At 45.1% G+C, this 21,111-nt stretch overlaps 1 protein-coding gene across 2 annotated transcripts in view; it reads left to right on the top strand.

The window, feature by feature from the left end:
• Nucleotides 1-1,836: 1,836 nt before the first annotated feature.
• The window catches only part of si:dkeyp-97b10.3 (NACHT, LRR and PYD domains-containing protein 1b allele 3), an 84,673-nt gene continuing 65,398 nt past the window's right edge, over nt 1,837-21,111 (top strand). For both annotated transcript variants that reach the window (XM_055646364.1, XM_055646365.1), the window contains exon 1: nt 1,837-2,291. In XM_055646364.1, coding sequence (XP_055502339.1) covers nt 2,254-2,291 — 38 coding nt within the window. In that variant the 5' untranslated portion in view covers nt 1,837-2,253. The remainder of the gene's footprint in view (nt 2,292-21,111) is intronic.

Here is a 21,111-nt window from a genome sequence, read left to right on the forward strand (position 1 = left end):
GCAGGAACTGCAGATAGACTCAAAATGTTGGAGTAACTCAGCGGGACAGGCAGCATCTCTGGATAGAAGGAATGGGTGATGTTTCGGGTGGAGACCGATGAGGGTGGAGACCGATGATCTGGATGAGGGAATTGAAGGCAACATCTCCAAGTTTGCGGATGACACTAAGCTGGGGGGCAGTGTTAGGTGTGAGGAGGATGCTAGGAGACTGCAAGGTGACTTGGATAGGCTGGGTGAGTGGGCAAATGTTTGGCAGATGCAGTATAATGTGGATAAATGTGAGGTTATCCATTTTGGTGGCAAAAACGGGAAAGCAGATTATTATCTAAATGGTGGCCGATTGGGAAAGGGGGAGATACAGCGAGACCTGGGTGTCATGGTACACCAGTCATTGAAGGTAGGCATGCAGGTGCAGCAGGCAGTAAAGAAAGCAAATGGTATGTTGGCTTTCATAGCAAGAGGATTTGAGTATAGAAACATAGAAACATAGAAATTAGGTGCAGGAGTAGGCCATTCGGCCCTTCGAGCCTGCACCGCCATTCAATATGATCATGGCTGATCATCCAACTCAGTATCCCGTACCTGCCTTCTCTCCATACCCCCTGATCCCCTTAGCCACAAGGGCCACATCTAACTCCCTCTTAAATATAGTGAATGAACTGGCCTCAACTACCCTCTGTGGCAGAGTATAGGAGCACGGAGGTTCTACTGCAGTTGTACAGGGTCTTGGTGAGACCACACCTGGAGTATTGCGTGCAGTTTTGGTCTCCAAATCTGAGGAAGGACATTATTGCCATAGAGGGAGTGCAGAGAAGGTTCACCAGACTGATTCCTGGGATGTCAGGACTGTCTTATGAAGAAAGACTGGATAGACTTGGTTTATACTCTCTAGAATTTAGGAGATTGAGAGGGGATCTTATAGAAACTTACAAAATTCTTAAGGGGTTGGACAGGCTAGATGCAGGAAGATTGTTCCCGATGTTGGGGAAGTCCAGGACAAGGGGTCACAGCTTAAGGATAAGGGGGGAAATCCTTTAGAACCGAGATGAGGAGAACTTTTTTCACACAGAGAGTGGTGAATCTCTGGAACTCTCTGCCACAGAGGGTAGTTGAGGCCAGTTCATTGGCTATATTTAAGAGGGAGTTAGATGTGGTCCTTGTGGCCAAGGGGGATCAGAGGGTATGGAGAGAAGGCAGGTACGGGATACTGAGTTGGATGATCAGCCATGATCATATTGAATGGCGGTGCAGGCTCGAAGGGCCGAATGGCCTACTCCTGCACCTAATTTCTATGTTTCTATGTTTCTAGACCCTTCTTCAGACCCAGTGAGTTACTCCAGCAATTTGTGTCTATCTTCTGTTTACACCAGCATCTGCAGTTCCTTGTAGGAATGAACTGCAGATGCTGGTTTAAACCGAAGGTAAATACAAAATGCTGGAGTAACTCAACGGGACAGGCAGCATCTCATTTGTTGCCTGAAGAAGGGTCTCGACTCGAAACGTCACCCATTCCTTCCCTCCAGAGATGCTGCCTGTCCTGCTGAGTTACTCCAGCTTTTTGTGCCTTTCTTCATTGTTCCCTTGTCAGTACATAACAACAAATAAACACACTTAACATTAGGAAATAATTTCAGTTCTCAAAGTTGTTATTTTGACAAGCGAGAGAGAGAGAGGAAGGGGGTGGGGGAGACTATCTTCGCGAGGAAAAACATCTGCGAAACTAATTCGGTCGATTTCGACCTATTAATATGTGATGCTGAAACACGACTAGTTTTGCACAGAATAAAACGTGTCTCTCTTTGAAGATAGAAAGGCAAAACATCATTTAACCAAGAGAATGTTTAATATCTTTTCACCGAGAGTTTGGTAACAGGGAACAGGGTCCACACTGGAGAGGCACAACTAAAACAAGATGCTGCAGGAATTCAAGGCTTTTGCACGAGGTTTCAGCTTCTGCGGTCTCTTGTGTCGCGGTGGAAAGTGTTTAGGTGGATACTTCCTCCTCGCTAGATCAACCTCAGCTCGTTGACCCAGTGGGAAGTAGCTCTTTTCTCACCTCATCCCTGCCTCCTCCCTTCAGGCCAAGGGGACGGTTCTCGCCGCCTTTGTCCCTGTGTTTATTCTACCCACGCCCCCCCCCCCCTTCCAAATGCTTTCAATGGAAGAGGGAGTTACGTTTCATTCCCGCCTTTGAATTTTAAAACCCAAAGAAGCAAAGGACAGGGGGGCGTCTCAAGCGTCCAATGGATAGAAATGGTTGCAAACTTCTCCGTTGAAGAAATGCAAGCCAGGTCAGTGGAAACATAGGCTTTCTGTACGCAAAAAATAAGAAACAGCGCGGTTGATTGTGCATGCGTTTGTTTGTTGTTGAGCGCTGATCACAACATGCGCTCAGTGGAATTGTGCATTGACTTACTACAGTTTGATTAATTACAGTAACAATATCAGTGAAGGTGGGCTGCAATGAATGTGTAAGGTGGGGATCGCGGCGTTTTGTTCTTTGTTTTATCCGTGTGGGTGACTTCCTGCAGTGGAGGAGCTGGTGTTATTGTTTTGGCGATCGGAGGAGCGATGCACGTTGTATCCTATCCTTCCTTGGCGCCATGTTTGCAGAACAAAGGGTTGTTATCACATCTGCAATATCAACGGGTGTAACGCACTCTCTATCTGAAGCAGCCGTTGTTTTTATATAGGCATGGTGTAGGTTTAATACATTTCACCTGAGAGAGAAAGCATGCCCGGCTATTTGCCTGCGAAATGATTGTCGTGCTGGTGGATGCAAGTCCACCTGTTTGAAACATGTAGTGAATACTGGAGTTGGCAGAGAGCGGAGGATTCAGGTGCTGGAAGCTGCAGCGACCAACACACAGAACACAGCACTGGCTGGGGGACTCAGTGGGCCGGGCAGCGACTCCGTGTTTGAAATGGACAGATGTTGGTTGTTTGCACCCAGGAGGTTTCATCAGGTTCCCCGACCCGAGATGCCCTCAGTCCACCCCCCACCCATCCACAGTTGCCTCCCGAGCCGCTGAGTCCCCCCGCAACGGTTTGTTTCTTGGGGATTCGAGACCAGTGCTGGAGGAAGTCGGTGGGTCGGGCAGCTTCTGTGGAGGGAGATGCCGAGACGCCTCAAACAAGGACGCGTGTTTGCATTATATTCTGAAGAGAGAAAGACAGTAATCAGGTTATTTACAACCTCCAGATAAGATCGGAACTACAGAGACGTGGGGGCTCTGGTTTGGTCTTTAACAACCACTTATATTTGGTTTGTTTTCATGTGTATGTATATGTATCGTGTGTGTGTGTGTGTGTGTGTGTGTATGTGTATTTGTGTGTGTGTGGGTAGACACAAAATGTTGGAGTAACTCAGCGGGACAGGCAGCATCCCTGGAGAGAAGGAATGAGTATTTACGAATGAACATAGTTCTCCCACTAGTTTCATTGTCATGATTAATTTTACCGATTGTATACCTCGTGTCACCTTCCCCTCTGCTAATAATGTACCATTCTACATTCCCGCATCTTATTTTATCTGTCGTTTTCACACCTTACCCTTTCATATCTCTAGACTTCCTCTCCCCTGACTCTCAGTCTGAAGAAGGGTCACCCATTCATTCCTTCTCTCCAGAGATTCTGCCTGTCCAGCTAAGTTATTCCAGCTCTTTGTGTCTACCCTATATGTGCACGTATGTGTTCCTTGCAAAGTCCCCGTCTTCTGAAGTTGTTTGTGCTCAACAATAACCTGGGAGATGTTTTTGTATTGGTTGAGGGGTTGTGGCGCTTGCGGAGGAGGCCGATGACCTCGGGCAGGTGGACACGTGCCAGTAGATCACTATAGAAAAGTATCAAATATCCAGGCAGGTTTGAACCCAATGTGGGAGAAGAAGGAAGCATTTGTCGTCATTCCATTAACTGCCAATGCAATGGAGAGATGGGGATCTAGCACATTTCTAATTGCTTCTTTATCATCCTTCGAGCCAGCAAAGAGCAAAAGCACAGCCAGAGACAAATGCCTGTTGACATCTAAGTCTGGTTGCGATAGACAGTTGTATTTAGTATCAAAAGTAAACCGGCCGAGTTGCTGCGACGTTCATTCCATGTGCTTGTGATTTAGGCGCTTGCTTAAGCAGTTTTTCATTTCCCAATCTTTGTTGGGGTTAATTCTGAATTTCAGTTCCTGAATTTGTACGGTAAGGTCACAGTAATGAAAACCAAAGATGCCTTCTGCAAAAAGGGGGAGGTGTTAATGACTACATCTCCCATTTCATCAGCCAATTGAGCTCATGACAAAAATACCAAAGTGCCTTCAGCATCACTGAACAGTGTAGGAAGGAACTGCAGATGCTGCTTTAAACCAAAGATAGACACAAAAAACTGGAGTAACTTAGCGGGTCAGACAGCATCCCCGGGTAAAAGGAATAGGTGACGTTTCGGGTCGAGGCCAATCTTCAGACCAAACAGGCCGCTACAAGATTGGCAAGACATTAGAACAATCGATTAAATACCAGGACAGAACACAAACTGCTGGAGTGACTCAGCAGGTGGGGCAGCATCTTGGGAGGACATGGATGGGTGATATTTCAGGTCAAAACCATTCTTCAGTGTCATGTAAATTGGAGGAACAGCATCTCATATATCGCTTGGGCAACTTACTCCCCAGGGCTATGATTTTTGATTCCTCTAACTTCAAGTAACCCCTGCATTCCCTCGCCCTCCATCCCTCCCCACACTCAAGTCACATCAGCTTTTTATTCTGAAAAATGCTGGAGAAACTCAGCGGGTGCAGCAGCATCTATGGAGGGAAGGAAATAGGTAACGTTTTGGGCCGAAACCCTTCTTCCGACTCCCATTCTGAAGAAGGGTTTCGGCCCGAAACATTACCTATTTCCTTCGCTCCATAGATGCTGCTGCACCCGCTGAGTTTCTCCAGCATTTTTGTGTACCTTTGATTTTCCAGCATCTGCAGTTCCTTCTTGAAAGCTTTTTATTCTCACCTGCTACAGCTAACAATCACCTGTTTCCTTTATCATTGTTATTTTTCTGCATGTCTTTCATTCATTTGTTCTATATCTCTCTATATCATTGTCTATATCTCTCGTTTCCCTTTCCTGTGAATTTCAGTCTGAAGAAGTGTCTCGACCCGAAACCTCGTCACCCATTCCTTCTCTCCAGAAATGCTACCTGTCCCACTGAGTTACTCCAGCACTTTGTCTCTATCTTCGGTTTAAACCAGCATCTGCAGTTCCTTCCTACACACTTCAGACTCCAGAGTTCTCCAGAGATGTTGCTTGACCCGCCGAGTTACTCCAGCACTTTGTGTTTAGTTTAGAGATACAGCATGGAAAGGAACTGCAAATGCTGGTTTATACTGATGATAGACCCAAAATAGTGGAGTCACTCAGCAGGTCAGGCAGCATCTGGAGAAACGGAATAGGTGGCATTTCTTCAGACTGAAGAAGGATTCTGACCCAAACGTAACCTGTTCTTTTTGTCCAGAGATGTTGCCTGACTGCTGAATTGCTCCAAAATGTTGTGTCTATCTTCAACATCCTAAAGGACCCTTCCCACCCTGGGCACAACCTGTTCCACCTGCTGCCCTCTGGCAGACGGTACAGGTCTTTCAAAACTCGCACAAACAGACTCAGAGACAGCACCCAGCTTCTACCCCATAGCCATACGTGAACTTAACAATGCAAAATAAGAAATAACACTCACAATCAACTGAATTGGTCTACCTCAGCTGCTATTGTTATTTATCTGTGATTTTTTTTTTTAATATGTCTATATATTTTTACCTTTTCTTATATATTTAAAATTGCTCTTGTGAATTGCAGTGTGGGATTGACTTTTAAATTTCATTGTACCATGTGCAATGACAATAAAGAGATTCATTCATTCATTCAACATGGAAACGAGCCCTCCGGCCCACCGAGTACATGCACGATTGCTCACCCGATCACACTCGTTCTATGTTATTTCACTTCCACATCCACTCACCACACGCTGGGGACAATATACAGAGGCCTGTTAATCTACCTACTCGCAGGTATTTGGGATGTGGGAGGAAACCGGAGCAGCCTGAGGAAAGCCACGTGGTCACAGGGAGAACGCGCAAACGCCACACAGATGGCAGCGCCCGAGGTCAGGGTTGAAGCCGGGTCTCTGACGCTGTGATGCAGCAGCTCCACCAGCTGCACCACTGTGTTCTATACAAAATTCCATCTGCAGTTTCTTGTGTCTCTCTCTTACAGATTCAATTTTAATTCTACCAGGATGTTGTCTTCTCAGGCGTTGAGGATGACTTCCTCCACTTCTGTGTTGCCTGCTGCACTGGTGTGTGATCCACAGGTTCTGAATCGATGAATACTTTATTGTCGCATGTGACAAGGCACAGTGAGAGTCTTTGCTTGTATACCCAACGTTAGCATTGTAAGCTAAACTCTGCATAGACAGGGAGGTTGGGCTGGTGTGGGTGGGCTGATTGTTTGAATGTATTGCCTTGGAATCCAATTAGGCATGAACTAATCAAGAGTAAGGAGTGTTTTATGGTTCAAGACACCTCAGACACTCTCTGTCATCTCCGCGCATTCCATTCTCTAGGCCCTCACCCCCTCATCTTCACCATGGACGTCCAGTCACTCTACACCTCCATCCCCCACCACGATGGTCTCAAAGCCCTCCGGTTCTTCCTTGACCGGAGAAGCAACCTATACCCAGCCACTGATACTCTCCTCCGCCTAGCGGACCTGGTCCTTACCCTCAATAACCTCTCGTTTGACTCCTCTGATTTGCTCCAAATACAAGGCGTAGCTATGGGCACACCCGTGGCCCCCAGCTACGCCTGCCTCTTTGTCGGGTACGTCGAACAGTCCTTGTTCGCTACGTACCAGGGCCCCATCCCCGACCTCTACCTCCGCAATAAAAAAAGGAAGAAGGGTTTCGGCCCGAAACATTGCCTTCGCTCCATAGATGTTGCTGCACCCGCTGAGTTTCTCTGGCATTTTTGTGTACCTTGTGTTTTATTGTCATATGTCCCAAAACGGAACAATAAATTTCTTACTTGCAGCAGCACAACAGATATGTAAACACGAAACTCGGTAAAACCCATAAATAACGACAAAAAAAAGATCAGTGTATATATTTTTTTAAAAAACAGGCAAATTATCAGCCAATAGTAGTGCACATTGTGAACACATTGCTGGTGCAAAAATATCCACTGGGCCTCTTTGGCAAGAGAGTTGCCAATGTACACAGTGTGATGGTCTTTAACAGTGGAATTGATTGTAGACTTTAGGAGAGCTCCCCCTCCCCTCACCCCACTCACCATCAACAACACCACAGTCACATCTGTGGAGTCTTTTAAGTTCCTGGGAACCATTATCTCCAAGGACCTTAATTGGGGGGCTACCATCGACTCCACAGTCAAAAAGGCACAACAGAGGATGTACTTCCTATGGCAGCTGAGGAAGCACTATCTGCCACAGGCAATGATGGTCCAATTCTACACGGCCATCGTAGAGTCTGTTCTCGCCTTCTCCATCATGGTCTGGTTTGGCTCAGCCACCAAGCGCGACACCTGGAGGCTGCAGCGAATCATCCGATCAGCAGAAAAGGTTATTGGCTGCAACCTTCCCTCCATTGATGAACTGTACACTGCAAGGGCCAGGAAGCGAGCCGGCAAGATCATCTCTGACCCCTCTCATCCTGGCCACAAACTCTTCGAATCACTCCCCTCTGGAAGGCGACTCCGGACTGTCAAAGCTGCCACAGCCAGACATAAAAACAGTTTTTATCCACGAGTAGTTGCTCTACTCAACAGCCAAAAATCTGTAGCCTCCCTTTGATCTGGTATTTTGTTGGTTCACATGCTTGATCAATGTGTTTTATCATTAATGTTTTATTATTAATATTTAGTGTTTTCTGAGTCATTTGTAACTGTCACTGTCACCCGCAACGCGACTTCTCCAGCCGGTGTCACGGGGTTGGAACAACCCGGACCGGGACAGTACATCACCCGGCACGGCTTCATGGCCGTGGGACTCACCATCGCCCGTGGGGGTTCCAACCTTGGACTTTCAGACCGGGAGCGGGGCCGTAAATCGCCCCGCGCGGCCTAAAATGGCCGTGGGACTCATCATCGCCCGCCTGGGGCTTGGACATCGGGAGAGACACGGAGAACAGGGGAGAGAAAAGACTTGCCTTCCATCACAGTGGCTTCACTGTGATGGATGTTTGTGTGAATTTAATTATGTGTATGTCTGTAAGACAGTGTCTTTGTTTGTATGGCTGTGGAAACAACATTTCGTTTGAGTCTCACTGGGGCTCAAATGATAATAAATTTGTATTGTATGTCATGTTGTTACTAGTGGGCGGAGCACCAAGGCAAATTTCTTGTATGTGAATACTTGGCCAATAAACTTACTTACTTACTTACTTACTTACTTAATTAACAAGAGATATAACAGATAGAACTCCTGAGTAATATTGTAGACTTTGGGAAGATTTAATTGAGACCTTCCATATAATGAAAGGGTTAGACTTGGCCTCCATAGATAAGTTGACTGTTATAGGTTGATACAAGGGACTTGGGAGTGCTGGTGCAGGATTCCCAAAAAGTTAATTTGCAAGTCAAATAGGTAGTAAGGAAGGCAAACGCAATGCTGCCATTTATTTCAAGAGGATGAGAATCCAGAACAGGGATATAATGCTGAGGCTCTATAAGGCGCTGGTCAGGCCACATTTGGAGTATTGTGAGCAATGTTGGGCAGCATATCTGAGGAAGGATGTGCTAGCGCTGGAGAGGGTCCAGAGGAGGTTTACAAGAATGATCCCAGTAATGAGCATTTAACGGCACTTGGCCTCGACTCGCTGGAGTTTAGAAGGATGAGGGGCGACCTCATTGAAACTTTCCGAATAGTGAAAGGTCTGGATGTGGAGAAGATGTTTCCACTCATGCAAGAGTCTAGCACCAGAGGCCAACTTCAGAATTAATAGAAGTTCCTTTAGGAAGGAGATGAGGAATAATTTCTTTAGTCAGAGGATGGTGGATCTGTGGAATACTTTGCCACAAAAGGCTGTGGAGGCCGTCGATGGATATTTTTAAGGCAGAGATAGATGGATTCTTGATTTGTAAGGGTTATGGGGTGAATGAAGGAGATTGGAGTTAGGAATGAAAGATCAGCCATGATTGAATGGCGGAGTGGACTTGATAGGCCGAATGGCCTAATTCTACTCCTATTACTTATGACCTTACGATATGAAAATAAATTATACCACCAAAGAAATGGAATAGACATCAGTAAGTTGTGTACTTTTTGCAGAATTGCCAACTCAAATTCAGCATCCAGATTTGGTGTAACTATTGGAATGGGATCACAAGAACTGCAGATGTTGGTTTACAAACATGGACACAAAGTGATGGAGTAACTCAGCGGATCAGGCTGCATCTCTGGAAGACATTGATTTGTGACGTTTCGGATTGAGATCCTTCAGACTAAGAAGAGTCTCAACCAAAAATGTCACTTATCCATGTCTTCTGGAGATACTGACCAACACGCTGAGTTATTTCAGCACTTTGCATGTGTATTAGAATGGGATGCCTTCTTAACCTAGGTTGAAGTTGCCCATGTAAAAGTTGAGTAACAGATTGATGTAAAGAATGGTCCCGACCCAAGACATCACCTAAAAGCCCTGTCCCACGGTACAAGTTCATTCCAAGAGCTCTCCCGAGTTTGCCCTGATTCGAACTCGGAGATTTACGGTAATGGCCGCTCGTCGGTTCTCGGGGCTCGCGTGGCCATTTTTCAACATGTTGAAAAATCTTCACCGGTCTTCCCGAGTTTACCTGTCGATAGCGAGTCTTCCCGATTAATTGCCGTTCGCGTTACGAGCTGGTAAGAGACGTCCCCGAGCACCGACGTACCCGCTACGATCATTCTCCGTGCTTACCACGAGTTTGATTTTTTTTTAAACTCGGGAGAGCTCTTGGAATGAACTCGTGAAGTGGGACAGGGCTATAACACTGTTCCCTACAGAAGCTGCCTGGTCCGCTGAGTTACTCCACCACTTTGTGTAATTTTCTTGTAAACCAGCGTCTGTAGTTCCTTGTGATCCCACTTGGATATTCACCACACACTTTTTTGGTTATCAGTGAATAATTTTCCAGTTCCTTTCTTTCTGTAGTTTTGCACATCCCATGAGATTGTGCATCTTGGCTGCAGAACGTGAATGTGGGAGTGGATGGCAGTCACTTTGTGCAGAAACTGCACAATGAGTGCACTGCAGACCAGATGCTCCTTCCCTGATTGTCCTTGACATATGTTCTTAATATAAGACGGTACCAAGCATCAAAAACAATTCTTTAAAGGCATTCAATCAAAACTGCGTCAACACTTCAATAAATTCTTTATTGAGAGTCGCTTCTTGCTTATTGCATATTTTCTCACAAAAGTGCACAATCTTTTTAAAGCAGAGACATTTTCAGGCCGGCTACTGCTTGGTTGATATGGTCAGAGCAACCATCTACCTCATTGGAGACCCTTAGATTATGTTTAATCGGGCTTTACTGGACTCTCTCTTGCACTAAACGTTATTCCTTTCACCCTGTATCAGTACACCAGGGGTTCCCAACCTTTTTTGCCCCGTTTAACCCTGGAAACTTTAATAGCACATAAGATAAGATAAGATAAGATAAGATAGCCTTTATTGTCATTCAGGCCAAAGTCTGAACGAAATTGCAACGTTATCTCACTTAGTTATGATATAAACAACTAATAGAAACATAGAAACATAGACAATAGGTGCAGGAGTAGGCCTTTCGGCCCTTCGAGCCTGCACCGCCATTCAATATGATCATGGCTGATCGTCTAACTCAGTATCCTGTACCTGCCTTCTCTCCATACTCCCTGATCCCTTTAGCCACAAGGTCCACATTTAACTCCCTCTCAAATATAGCCAATGAACTGGCCTCAACTACATTCTGTGGCAGAGAATTCCAGCGATTCACCACTCTCTGTGTAAAAAATGTTTTTCTCATCTCAGTCCTTAAAGATTTCCTCTTTATCCTTAAATTGTGACCCCTTGTTCTGGACTTCCCTAACATTGGGAACAATCTTCCTGCATCTAGCCCGTCCAACCCCTTAAGAATTTTGTAGGTTTCAGTAAGATCCCCCCTCAATCTTCTAGATTCTAGCGAGTACAAGCCAAGTCTATCCAGTCTTTCTTCATATGAAAGCCCTGACATCCCAGGAATCAGTCTGGTGAACCTTCTCTGTACTCCCTCTATGGCAAGAATGTCCTTCCTCAGATTAGGAGACCAAAACTGTACGCAATACTCCAGGTGTGGTCTCACCAAGACCCTGTACAACTGCAGTAGAACCGCCCTGCTCCTATACTCAAATCCTTTTGCTGTGAATAATACCGGTATACCAGAACCAAACACAGTCAGTCAATGAGAAAAAATATGTACAAATCCAGAATCAACAAATCTACCCCCGGGGGTAAATTTACCCCATGTTGGGAACCGTTGCACACTGTGGACGGCTCTATTGCAACTATATATAGTCTTTCCGCTGATTGGACAGCACGCAACAAAAAAGCTTTTCACAGTGCCTTGGTTCACGTGACAAGAAACTAAACTGAACTAAACTAAAATGGAAGATAGACACAAGAAGATGGAGTAACTCAGTGGGTCAGACAGCATCTGTGGATGCAACTCAGCATGGTATGGCAACTGCTTCCGCCTTGACTGCGTTAACTTGCAGAGAGTGATGAACACAGCCCGGTCCATCACCGTCCAGGCTCGTTGCTTCCTTCAAACCCGTCCATCTTCACCATGTACGTTGCAGCAGGAGGGCTGGAAGAATGGTCAAGGATTCCTGCCACCATGTTATTCCCTTTTCAGGAAGAAGTTACAAGAGATTGAAAGCCTGGATGTCCAGACATAAGAGCAGCGTCTACCCCATGGCTGTCAGACTGTTGAACCTCTTTCACACTCCCTTCACTGTTGTGTACCGCCCACTCTTAGTTTAATTCTATCATATTTTATGACAGTGGTGAAGCTTCGGCGGCAGCTGCGCTGGGGCCTCGACCGCGGTGGAGCCTCGTGGCGGTGGCGAAGCCTCGTGGATTGAACCGCGGTCGTGCACCGCCATGTGGGGGGGGGGGAAGGGGAATAACAATGGAGGGCCCGGCGTGGGGGGGCGTGTGAGGGAGCGGGAAGGACAATGGGGAGTGAGGGGGGAGAACAATGGACAATGGGGACCTGGCGTGAGTGGGGGGGGAGCAAGGAGGTGCCGCCGTGCTTTGAAACTTGGTGGCCGTTACTTGCATATTATCGGGTAGGCAAGCAAAGAATTTCACTGTGCCTTGTCTCATGTGACAATAAAGTATTCCATTCTATTACGTTATTCTGATGTTGTACGCTAGTTTTTTATGTACTACTTCAGTTTGAACTCCAACCTGTGCACCATTCTTTTGTTTTTGCATTCGCCATTGCATTTATCGTGTACTTGTCATATTCATTGTTCAGTCGAGCTTCATGCGAGCGAGGAATTTCATTGTGCCCTGGTGTATATGCAATTAATTAAATTAATCTGCATCTGAATCTATTTGTCACGTCTTCAATTATGTAGGTCCCTCAGCTCAAGAATTCCACATCTCAATGTCACATCTTTTAATGCGCTTCATTTAACTTGGCTCCTTAACCTATCGTTAAATCATACATTCAGCACCTCCTTGGAATTGGTCATTACTCTTGTCTAATATACTCAAGTGAAACTCCTTGGGGCCACATGCCTATTGTAAAGGTGTAGGAGGAACTGCAGATGCCGGTTTAAACTGAAGATAGACACAAAAAACCTGGAGTAACTCAGTGGGTCAGACAGCATCTCTCGAGAAAAGGAAAAGGTGACATTTCAGGTCGAGACTCTTTTTCAGTCTGAAATGTCACATATTCCTTTTCTCCAGAGATGTCGTCTGACCCATGGAGTTTCTCCAGCTTTTTGTGTCTATCCCATGTTAAGGTTGGTTTTTCTACATCATTTCTTTAGACAATGGATTCAGATTCAGACTCGTATTCATGGCAGACACATTTGTTGAAAGTGGTTCACTGCATTTGAGTGGGCTGTTTGTTCCTGTGTGAATTCTTGGCTATACCAGATTAAGTTTCTTCCTCAGCTAGTGAGAAAGATTTACAGTGCCAAAGTAATTTGGCATTGGATCCAGCTTTTAGCTGTTCACACAATGAAACATTATATTAATAGCCTGCTGGAGGAAAAAAACTGCAGCAACAACATGCCAGTTTTCTACAAGCTATCATTTTGCACATCGTGACGTAGACTATTGTTTCCAAATCATAGATCAAATCATTCTTAGCTGGATGTTTTTGAGATGTGTTTGATGAAAAACAATATGTCCATTGCATTTACACAAGGTTCACTGTGGCTTTGAAATTCAACCTGAGATTAAGCTGTTCATGTCGCTTGAAACAAGAATGAGACCATCATAGAAACATAGTAAATAGGTGCAGGAGCAGGCCATTCGGCCCTTCGAGCCTGCACTGCCATTCAATATGATCATGGCTGATCATCCAACTCAGTATCATATACCTGCCTTCTCTCCATACCCCCGGATCCCTTTAGCCACAAGGGCCACATCTAACACAGTCTTAAATGACCTCCCCTTTATTCTATATTCTTCAGCTACATTCACAATTCTTCCGATATACACAAAATGCTGGAGGCAGCATCTCTGGAGAGAAGGAATGGGTGACAGATCAAGACCCTTCTGAAGACTGCAACAACCAGGTTCAGAAATAGCTACTTCCCCACAGCCATCAGGCTATTAAACCTGGCTCGGACAAAACTCTGATTATTGGTGGCCCATTATCTGCTATTTGCACTTTATCAGTTTATTTGTTTATGTGTGTATATATTTATATTGTGGTATATGGACACACTGATCTGTTTTGTAGTAAATGCCTACTATATTCTATTGTGCTGAAGCAAAGCAAGAATTTCATTGTCCTATCAGGGACACATGACAATAATCTCACTTGAACTTGAACTCTTCAGACACCTCCTCTCCTCTGATAAAAAAGCAGTTTGTGCCAGCCACAGCGAGGCCTAGTACACCTCGCATAGCGCTCCTGCTGCAAATCTTAAAAGAGAATTATGATGGAACATTGCACAGTTGAAATATACTTTAATCTGATTTGGCTTTACATTATGTCTGTATATATGATAGGATTTTATTTTGCTATGTTGCCAGCTGTTTGACACATTAGGTGTTCACTCCATCGAAACACCAGAGGGCTGATTTTACAAATGGACGCTCCCCAGTGGGGAGGCTAATCTGTCACCGTGCTCATCAGGAAATCTGGACACCCTGTCCATAATTTTGGACCTGTTTCCACTTGCAAAATCATCCCTTTATTTTTCTTTTTTATATAACCGTTAAAATTTTCAGCATCGTTGATGAAGGACATACGTTACTGATTTTTTCCCCCTGACTGTATAGTACAAATAATCTGTCATCATTCTGCTGACGAAAATGCTTATCTAACTCCCCAACCATTTAAAAAAACTACTTGAGGTCATTCTGCCCCCCACCTAAACAAGAGCATGTCCCATACACCCTTATCAACATTGTTTCTACAATTGCAATTTTATGTTTACCCATATCAATCCTCCAACTGCAGATTTCTGCAGATACCAACTCCTTATCCCATGATACATGGCTGTGCGTGTAGATATCAAAGCTCCAAACTACACATTTCCAAACTTTCCTCATTTTAGTTTCTATATTTCGAACTTTCCTCCTTTTGGTGCAGCACGGTGGCGCAGCGGTACAGTTTCTGCCAGAGACGCAGGTTCGATCCTGACTATGTCGGGGTGCTGTCTGTACGGAGGTTGCACGTTCTCCCTGTGACCCGGGTGCTCTGGTTTCCACCCACATTCCAAAGACATACAGTTTTGTAGGTTAATTGGCTTTGGTAAAATTGTAAATTGTTGCTAGTGTGTAGGATAGTGCTAGTTACATAGAAAATAGGTGCAGGAGTAGAGGCCATTCGGCCCTTTGAGCCTGCACCGCCATTCAATATGATCATGGCTGACCATCCAACTACGTATCCTGTACCTGCCTTCTCTCCATACCCCCTGTGATGCCTTTAGCCACAAGGGCCACATCTAACTCCCTCTTAAATATGGCCAATGAACTGGCCTCAACTACCCTCTGTGGCAGAGAATTCCACAGATTCACCACTCTCTGTGTGAAAAATGTTTTTCTCATCTCGGTCCTAAAAGATTTCCCCCTTATCCTTAAACTGTGACCCCTTGTTCTGGACTTCCCAAACATTGGGAATAATCTTCCTGCATCTAGCCTGTCCAACCCCTTAAGAATTTCGTAAGTTACAAAGTTTTGTAACATCCAGCATGTTGGGTCTATCTTCAGTATAAACCAGCATCTGCAGTTCCTTTCTACACATAGTATTATGCAAGTCCATTTATCTAAATTGCGACTAAAAATTAGGGTAGTGGCATTGTTGGAAGAAAAACCACTTCCAGCTTAGCACCTGGGTCCAACTATTTTTTTTAAATCACTCAAAGGATGGGGGTGTTGTTGGTGTTGCTGGTATTTATTGGCTCTTCATACTCCCTCCGAACTGGAGCCAGTCAAGTGTCAACTAGAACGGCAAGGTCTGGAGTCAACAGAGGCCAGACCAGAATAAGATGGAGATTTCCTTTCCCGTTACAGATTAGTGAACCAGATGGTTTTTTTAACTCTTGTTCTCATTTTGACCTTTCTGTGCTGGGTCTTCTCCATTGCCAGAATGAAGCCACACACAAAATGGAGGAACAGCACCTCTTATTCCATTGAGTAGCTTATAACCCAATGGTATTAATACTGAATTCTCCAAATTTAGGTGGTACCCTTCCCCCCTTTTTTTACCTCCCGTCTCTTCCCTGTGCCCCACCCAAGTGTGCACACAATTCTCCCACTCTCCATTCTCCAGACCCCACTTTCCCTAACATTACCTCCTTCCCACCCCCCCGTTCACTTCTACCTACTTCCTTTCCTCTGGCTTCACATTTCATTTCTCCTCTCTCCATATCTTACAACCTTTTGGCTCCTTTTCATCTCGAGCCTTTGTCCACCCATCTGCCAATTAAGCCTTTCTCCCCTGTATCCAGCGATCGTTTGTCAAGAGTTGTCCCACCCCACCATTTTCCAGCTTTTTCTCCCACACTACTATCAATCTGAAGAAAGGTCCCGACCTTAAACATCACCTATCCATATTCTCCGAAGATGCTACCTGACCTGTTGAGTTAAGCATCCTTGTTTCCCTGCTTTAAAAAAAAAAAATAATGTTCAATAATTCCATAATTGCTGGTACTGAAAAGAGATGTTATTAAAAAATGAATTCCAAATTTATTAAATTAGTTGAATAAAAAAATTGCAGTCACTCTGGTGAGATTCAAACTCTCATCTCAGGATCAGGAGTTCCTGGCTACTAGTGATTAGTACTTTCCAAAAGTACACAAAGTGCTGGAGTAACTTAGTGGGTCGGGCAGCATCTCTAGAGAACGTGGATAGGTGATGTTTTGGGTTGGGACCCTTGTTCAGATTAAGTATTTACATCAATTTCTCTCGCCTTTTAGACAGTAAACTTTGACGAGTTAGGAAGGCATCCCCTTTAATGAAACATAGAAACATAGAAACATAGAAATTAGGTGCAGGAGTAGGCCATTCGGCCCTTCGAGCCTGCACCGCCATTCAATATGATCATGGCTGATCATCCAACTCAGTATCCTGTACCTGCCTTCTCTACATACCCCCTGATCCCTTTAGCCACAAGGGCCACATCTAACTCCCTCTTAAATATAGCCAATGAACTGGCCTCAACTACCTTCTGTGGCAGAGAGTTCCAGAGATTCACCACTCTCTGTGTGAAAAAAGTTCTCCTCATCTCGGTTTTAAAGGATTTCCCCCTTATCCTTAAGCTGTGGCCCCTTGTCCTGGACTTCCCCAACATCGGGAACAATCTTCCTGCATCTAGCCTGTCCAACCCCTTAAGAATTTTGTAAGTTTCTATAAGATCCCCTCTCAATCTCTTAAATTCTAGAGAGTATAAACCAAGTCTATCCAGTCTTGAAGATGCAAAGTGCTGGAGTAACTCAGACGGTCAGGCAGCATCTCCAGAGAATGTCGATAGGTGAATGTGGATTGGGGTTGGGTCTCTTCTTCAGACCCTATAATGTCACCTAACCGTGTTCTCCAGCGATGCTTCCTGACCTGCTGAGTTACTCCAGCACTTTGTGTCAATCTTTTGCTGGAGTTACTCCAGCACTTTGTGTCCTCTTGTGCAAACCAGTATCCGCAGTTCCTTGTGTCTACTTTACAAAAAAACATGTACTCTTGCGTTGCCACAAACAGTGGGACATAAATACACCCGGAGATTGTTATGGCAACAAACAGCTGTGGCACGGCAAGGAATATTTATTATGCAAATATCATTTAAATATTTATATTCAAATACACGAGTGCAATATCACATCTGCCAACATCTCCAGTCCCACCCCCACCAATCTCACGCCATCACCGACACCACCCAATGACAGTAGAATACAAATGAAGAGTCAACAAACTAAAACCAGTTAGACCATTTCAAGGTTCATTTCTTCCATTATTCTTGGGCCTTGGACCTTAGTACCCACTCAATACTTTCTCTTATCACAAAGCAGGGAAGGGGTTTCATTTTCTCTTTGGTCATTTACAACATTTCTGGTCTTTAGTTTAGTTTTTTTAGTTTGGTTTAGCGATAGAGCGCAGAAACAGGCCCTTCGGACAACTGAAGTCGGACACAAAATGCTGGAGTAACTCAGTGGGACAGGCAGCATCTCTGGATCGAAGGAATGGGTAACGTTTCAGGTCGATACCCTTCTGAGTCCATGCCGGCCGGTGATCCCCGCACACTAACACTATCCTACCTATCCTAGGGACAATTTCAAAAACTTTTATACCAAGCCAATTAACACCCACAAACCAGTACGTCTTTGGAGTGTGGGAGGAAACCGGAGCTTCCTGGAGAAAACCCATGCCGGTCAAGCGGAGAACGTACAAACTCCGTACAGACAGCATCAGGAACAAACCTGTGTCTCTGGGGCTGAAGGCCAGCAACTCTACCGCCGTGCTACCGTGTATATTGTCTCCTTTTGTTATCCAATTTCTCACATTGCTGCCTTTCCTGCTTTTCCATTGTGTTGTTTGTTTTGGCGAGGTCTTTAGCTATTATTGTCTTTACACTGCCCAGAGAGATCAGCAATCATTTTACAATCAGCAAATGTTCTACCCCTTCAAACTGTATTATCTATTTCTGTGATTCAACTTTCTCACCTTCCCTTCTCTCTCTTCCCTTTTTTTTCTACTTTCCACTGAACAGCTTCCTCTTATTTTTGACAAAAGGTTATTTCTGTATTGTTCCCGTTACCAGTGTTAACAGGAGTTTTGGGCGGCACAGTGCCGCAGCTGGTAGAGCTACTGCCTCACAGAACCAGTGACCCAGGTTCAATTCTGATCTTGGGTGCTGCCTGTGTGGAGTTTGCACGTTCTCCCTGTGAGGTTGTGGGTTTTCTCCGGGTGCTCCGGTTTCCTCCCACATCGCAAAGTCATGTGTGTTTGTAGCCTTTGTAAATTACCCCTGGGGTGTAAGGGGTGAATGAGAAAATGGGATATCATAGACTAGTGTGAATGGGTGATCATTGGTCGGAGTGGAGTCGATGGGCTGAAGGGCACTGGTTCTACCCTACACACTAGGGACAATGTACAGAAGCCAATTAACCTACAAGCCTGCACATCTTTGGTATACAGTCAGAGGGTGGTGATCTGTGGAATTCTTTGCCACAGAAGGCTGTGCAGGCCAAGTCAGTGGAGAGATAGATAGATTCTTGATTAGGATAGATGTCAGAGATTATGGGGAGAAGGCAGGAGAATGGGGTTAGGAGGGAGAGATAGATCAGCCATGATTGAATGGTGGAATAGACTTGATGGGCCGAATGGCCAAATTCAACTCCTATTCCTTATGTCCTTAGACCTTAAACCAGAGCACCCGGAGAAAACCCACGCAGTCACAGGGAGAATACAGAAACTCCTAACAGACAGCACCTGTGGTCAGGATCGAACCTGGGTGTCTGGTGCTGTAAGGCAGCAACTCTACCACTGTGTCACTGTGTCCCACAGTGAGAAGTTCTCCAGCCTATTGCCATAGCACAAGCCCACAGGGAACTGTGAGTGAGAGAACTGGCTGAATGGTCTTTCAAAGATAAAACATTATCAACCTTGCCAGTTTAATAAAATGATTACCATACCTACAGAAAACAAATCCTGCTTTAAAATAAACAACTCTGGGGAAAATACTTTTTAATGGCTTGCAGATTGACTGCCTTTATTCATGTATAAGTACAGGTACTTCTGGTTTCTTGTTGATTTAATGTTTGCATTTGCTTTGCACAATTTAATAAAAACATAGATCATAAAGGGCCTGTCCCACACCCGATTTGTTTTGGCGACTTGCTGTGACTATGACGGGTGCCGGCAAGTGGGACAGGCCCTTAAGTAACCCATTTTAGCCCTTGAATCTATCATGTCATTCATTAAAATTAAATGTCTTAACATCAGGATCCATATCGTTCATTAACATGGGATAGCGAAAAACTAAAAATTAAAAACAAATATGAATAGAGCCCGTAATTCGCTCTTCTTATGAATGTGTTTTCACTTCTCTTACTCCATTGTGTGAAGAAGTGTGGTTTATATCTTTTCTGGAGGTTACTTATCATTACCAAAAACCCGTCAGCTGTAAATATTTCTCTCTTTCCATTCTTTTTCATACCTTTCAAGATCCTAAAAGGCTCAGGTAAACCTCATCTTACTATTTACCAGGGATTACAAATTTACCGTATGTAATATCTCCTTCTAATGTAACCTTTGGAGCTCTGCTAGCATAGGAGTCCAGGTTCATAGCTCACTACTGGGCCTGTACCACTGCCTGCAATCTTTCAGGCGACTGCCAGTGACGGTAAAGTCGCCTGAAAAAACTGGCAGACTGGTACGGCGACTGTCACAGTGGAACACACACACACACACACACACACACACACACACACACACACACACACACACACACACACACACACACACACACACACACACACACACACACACACACACACACACACACACACACACACACACACACACACACACACACACACACACACACACCGCTTCCTTCACCAGCCCGTTATGATGCAGGTGGGGGACAGGGCAAGCGGGGGGACCGCTGTCTGAGTGAAATTCACACAGTGCAAAGCCAATGTGATACAGACACACATTGCGATGACCAGGAAGGTTGGTGCTGTAATTAAGATGGTGAAAGTACAGTGTTGATGGGTCACATAGGTCCTTTAATAGAGGGGGGAGATAGGGGGAGATGGGGTGGGGAGAAGGAGTGGAGACAACAACATTTAAGAAGCCAGAGATACACGGCTGTGAAGCTCGGCAGACATTAACATTACCGGTCGGTTATCCTTGGTTCTGAAAACTACTGCTTACGTTTTTTTCCCAATGAGCCAATGAAATTCACCGGTCAGCACCGGTTACAACCTATGAGAACCTTCGACCACCTGGCAACCCACTAGGACCTCCTGGTGACCCACCTACGCCACTCTCCATGGCGACCATAATGAGGCCGCGACTAGTTCCCAGAATGCGGGAACTCCTCACGACCATGAAGGCTACTCCCCGGCAACCACCCGGCAACCACCCAGCAACCACCCGCGAACATGTGGCGACCGCATAGTTTCCTGCAGCCGCCTAAAAAGTTGCCTAAGTGGGACTGGTCCAAAAAGGTGGCAACACAAGTAGATAGGGTGGTGAAGAAGGCATATGGTATCCTTGCCTTCATTGCGAGGGGCATTGAGTATAAGAGTCAGGAAGTTATGAAGCAGCTGTATATGGTACTTTGGCTGAACCACATTTGGACTATTGCCTGCTGTTTTGGTTGCCCCATTACAGGAAAGATGTGGAGGCTTTGGAGAGGGTGCAGAGGAGGTT

The sequence above is a fragment of the Leucoraja erinacea genome, chromosome 14, assembly GCF_028641065.1.
Source record: "Leucoraja erinacea ecotype New England chromosome 14, Leri_hhj_1, whole genome shotgun sequence".
Classification (NCBI taxonomy): domain Eukaryota; kingdom Metazoa; phylum Chordata; class Chondrichthyes; order Rajiformes; family Rajidae; genus Leucoraja; species Leucoraja erinaceus.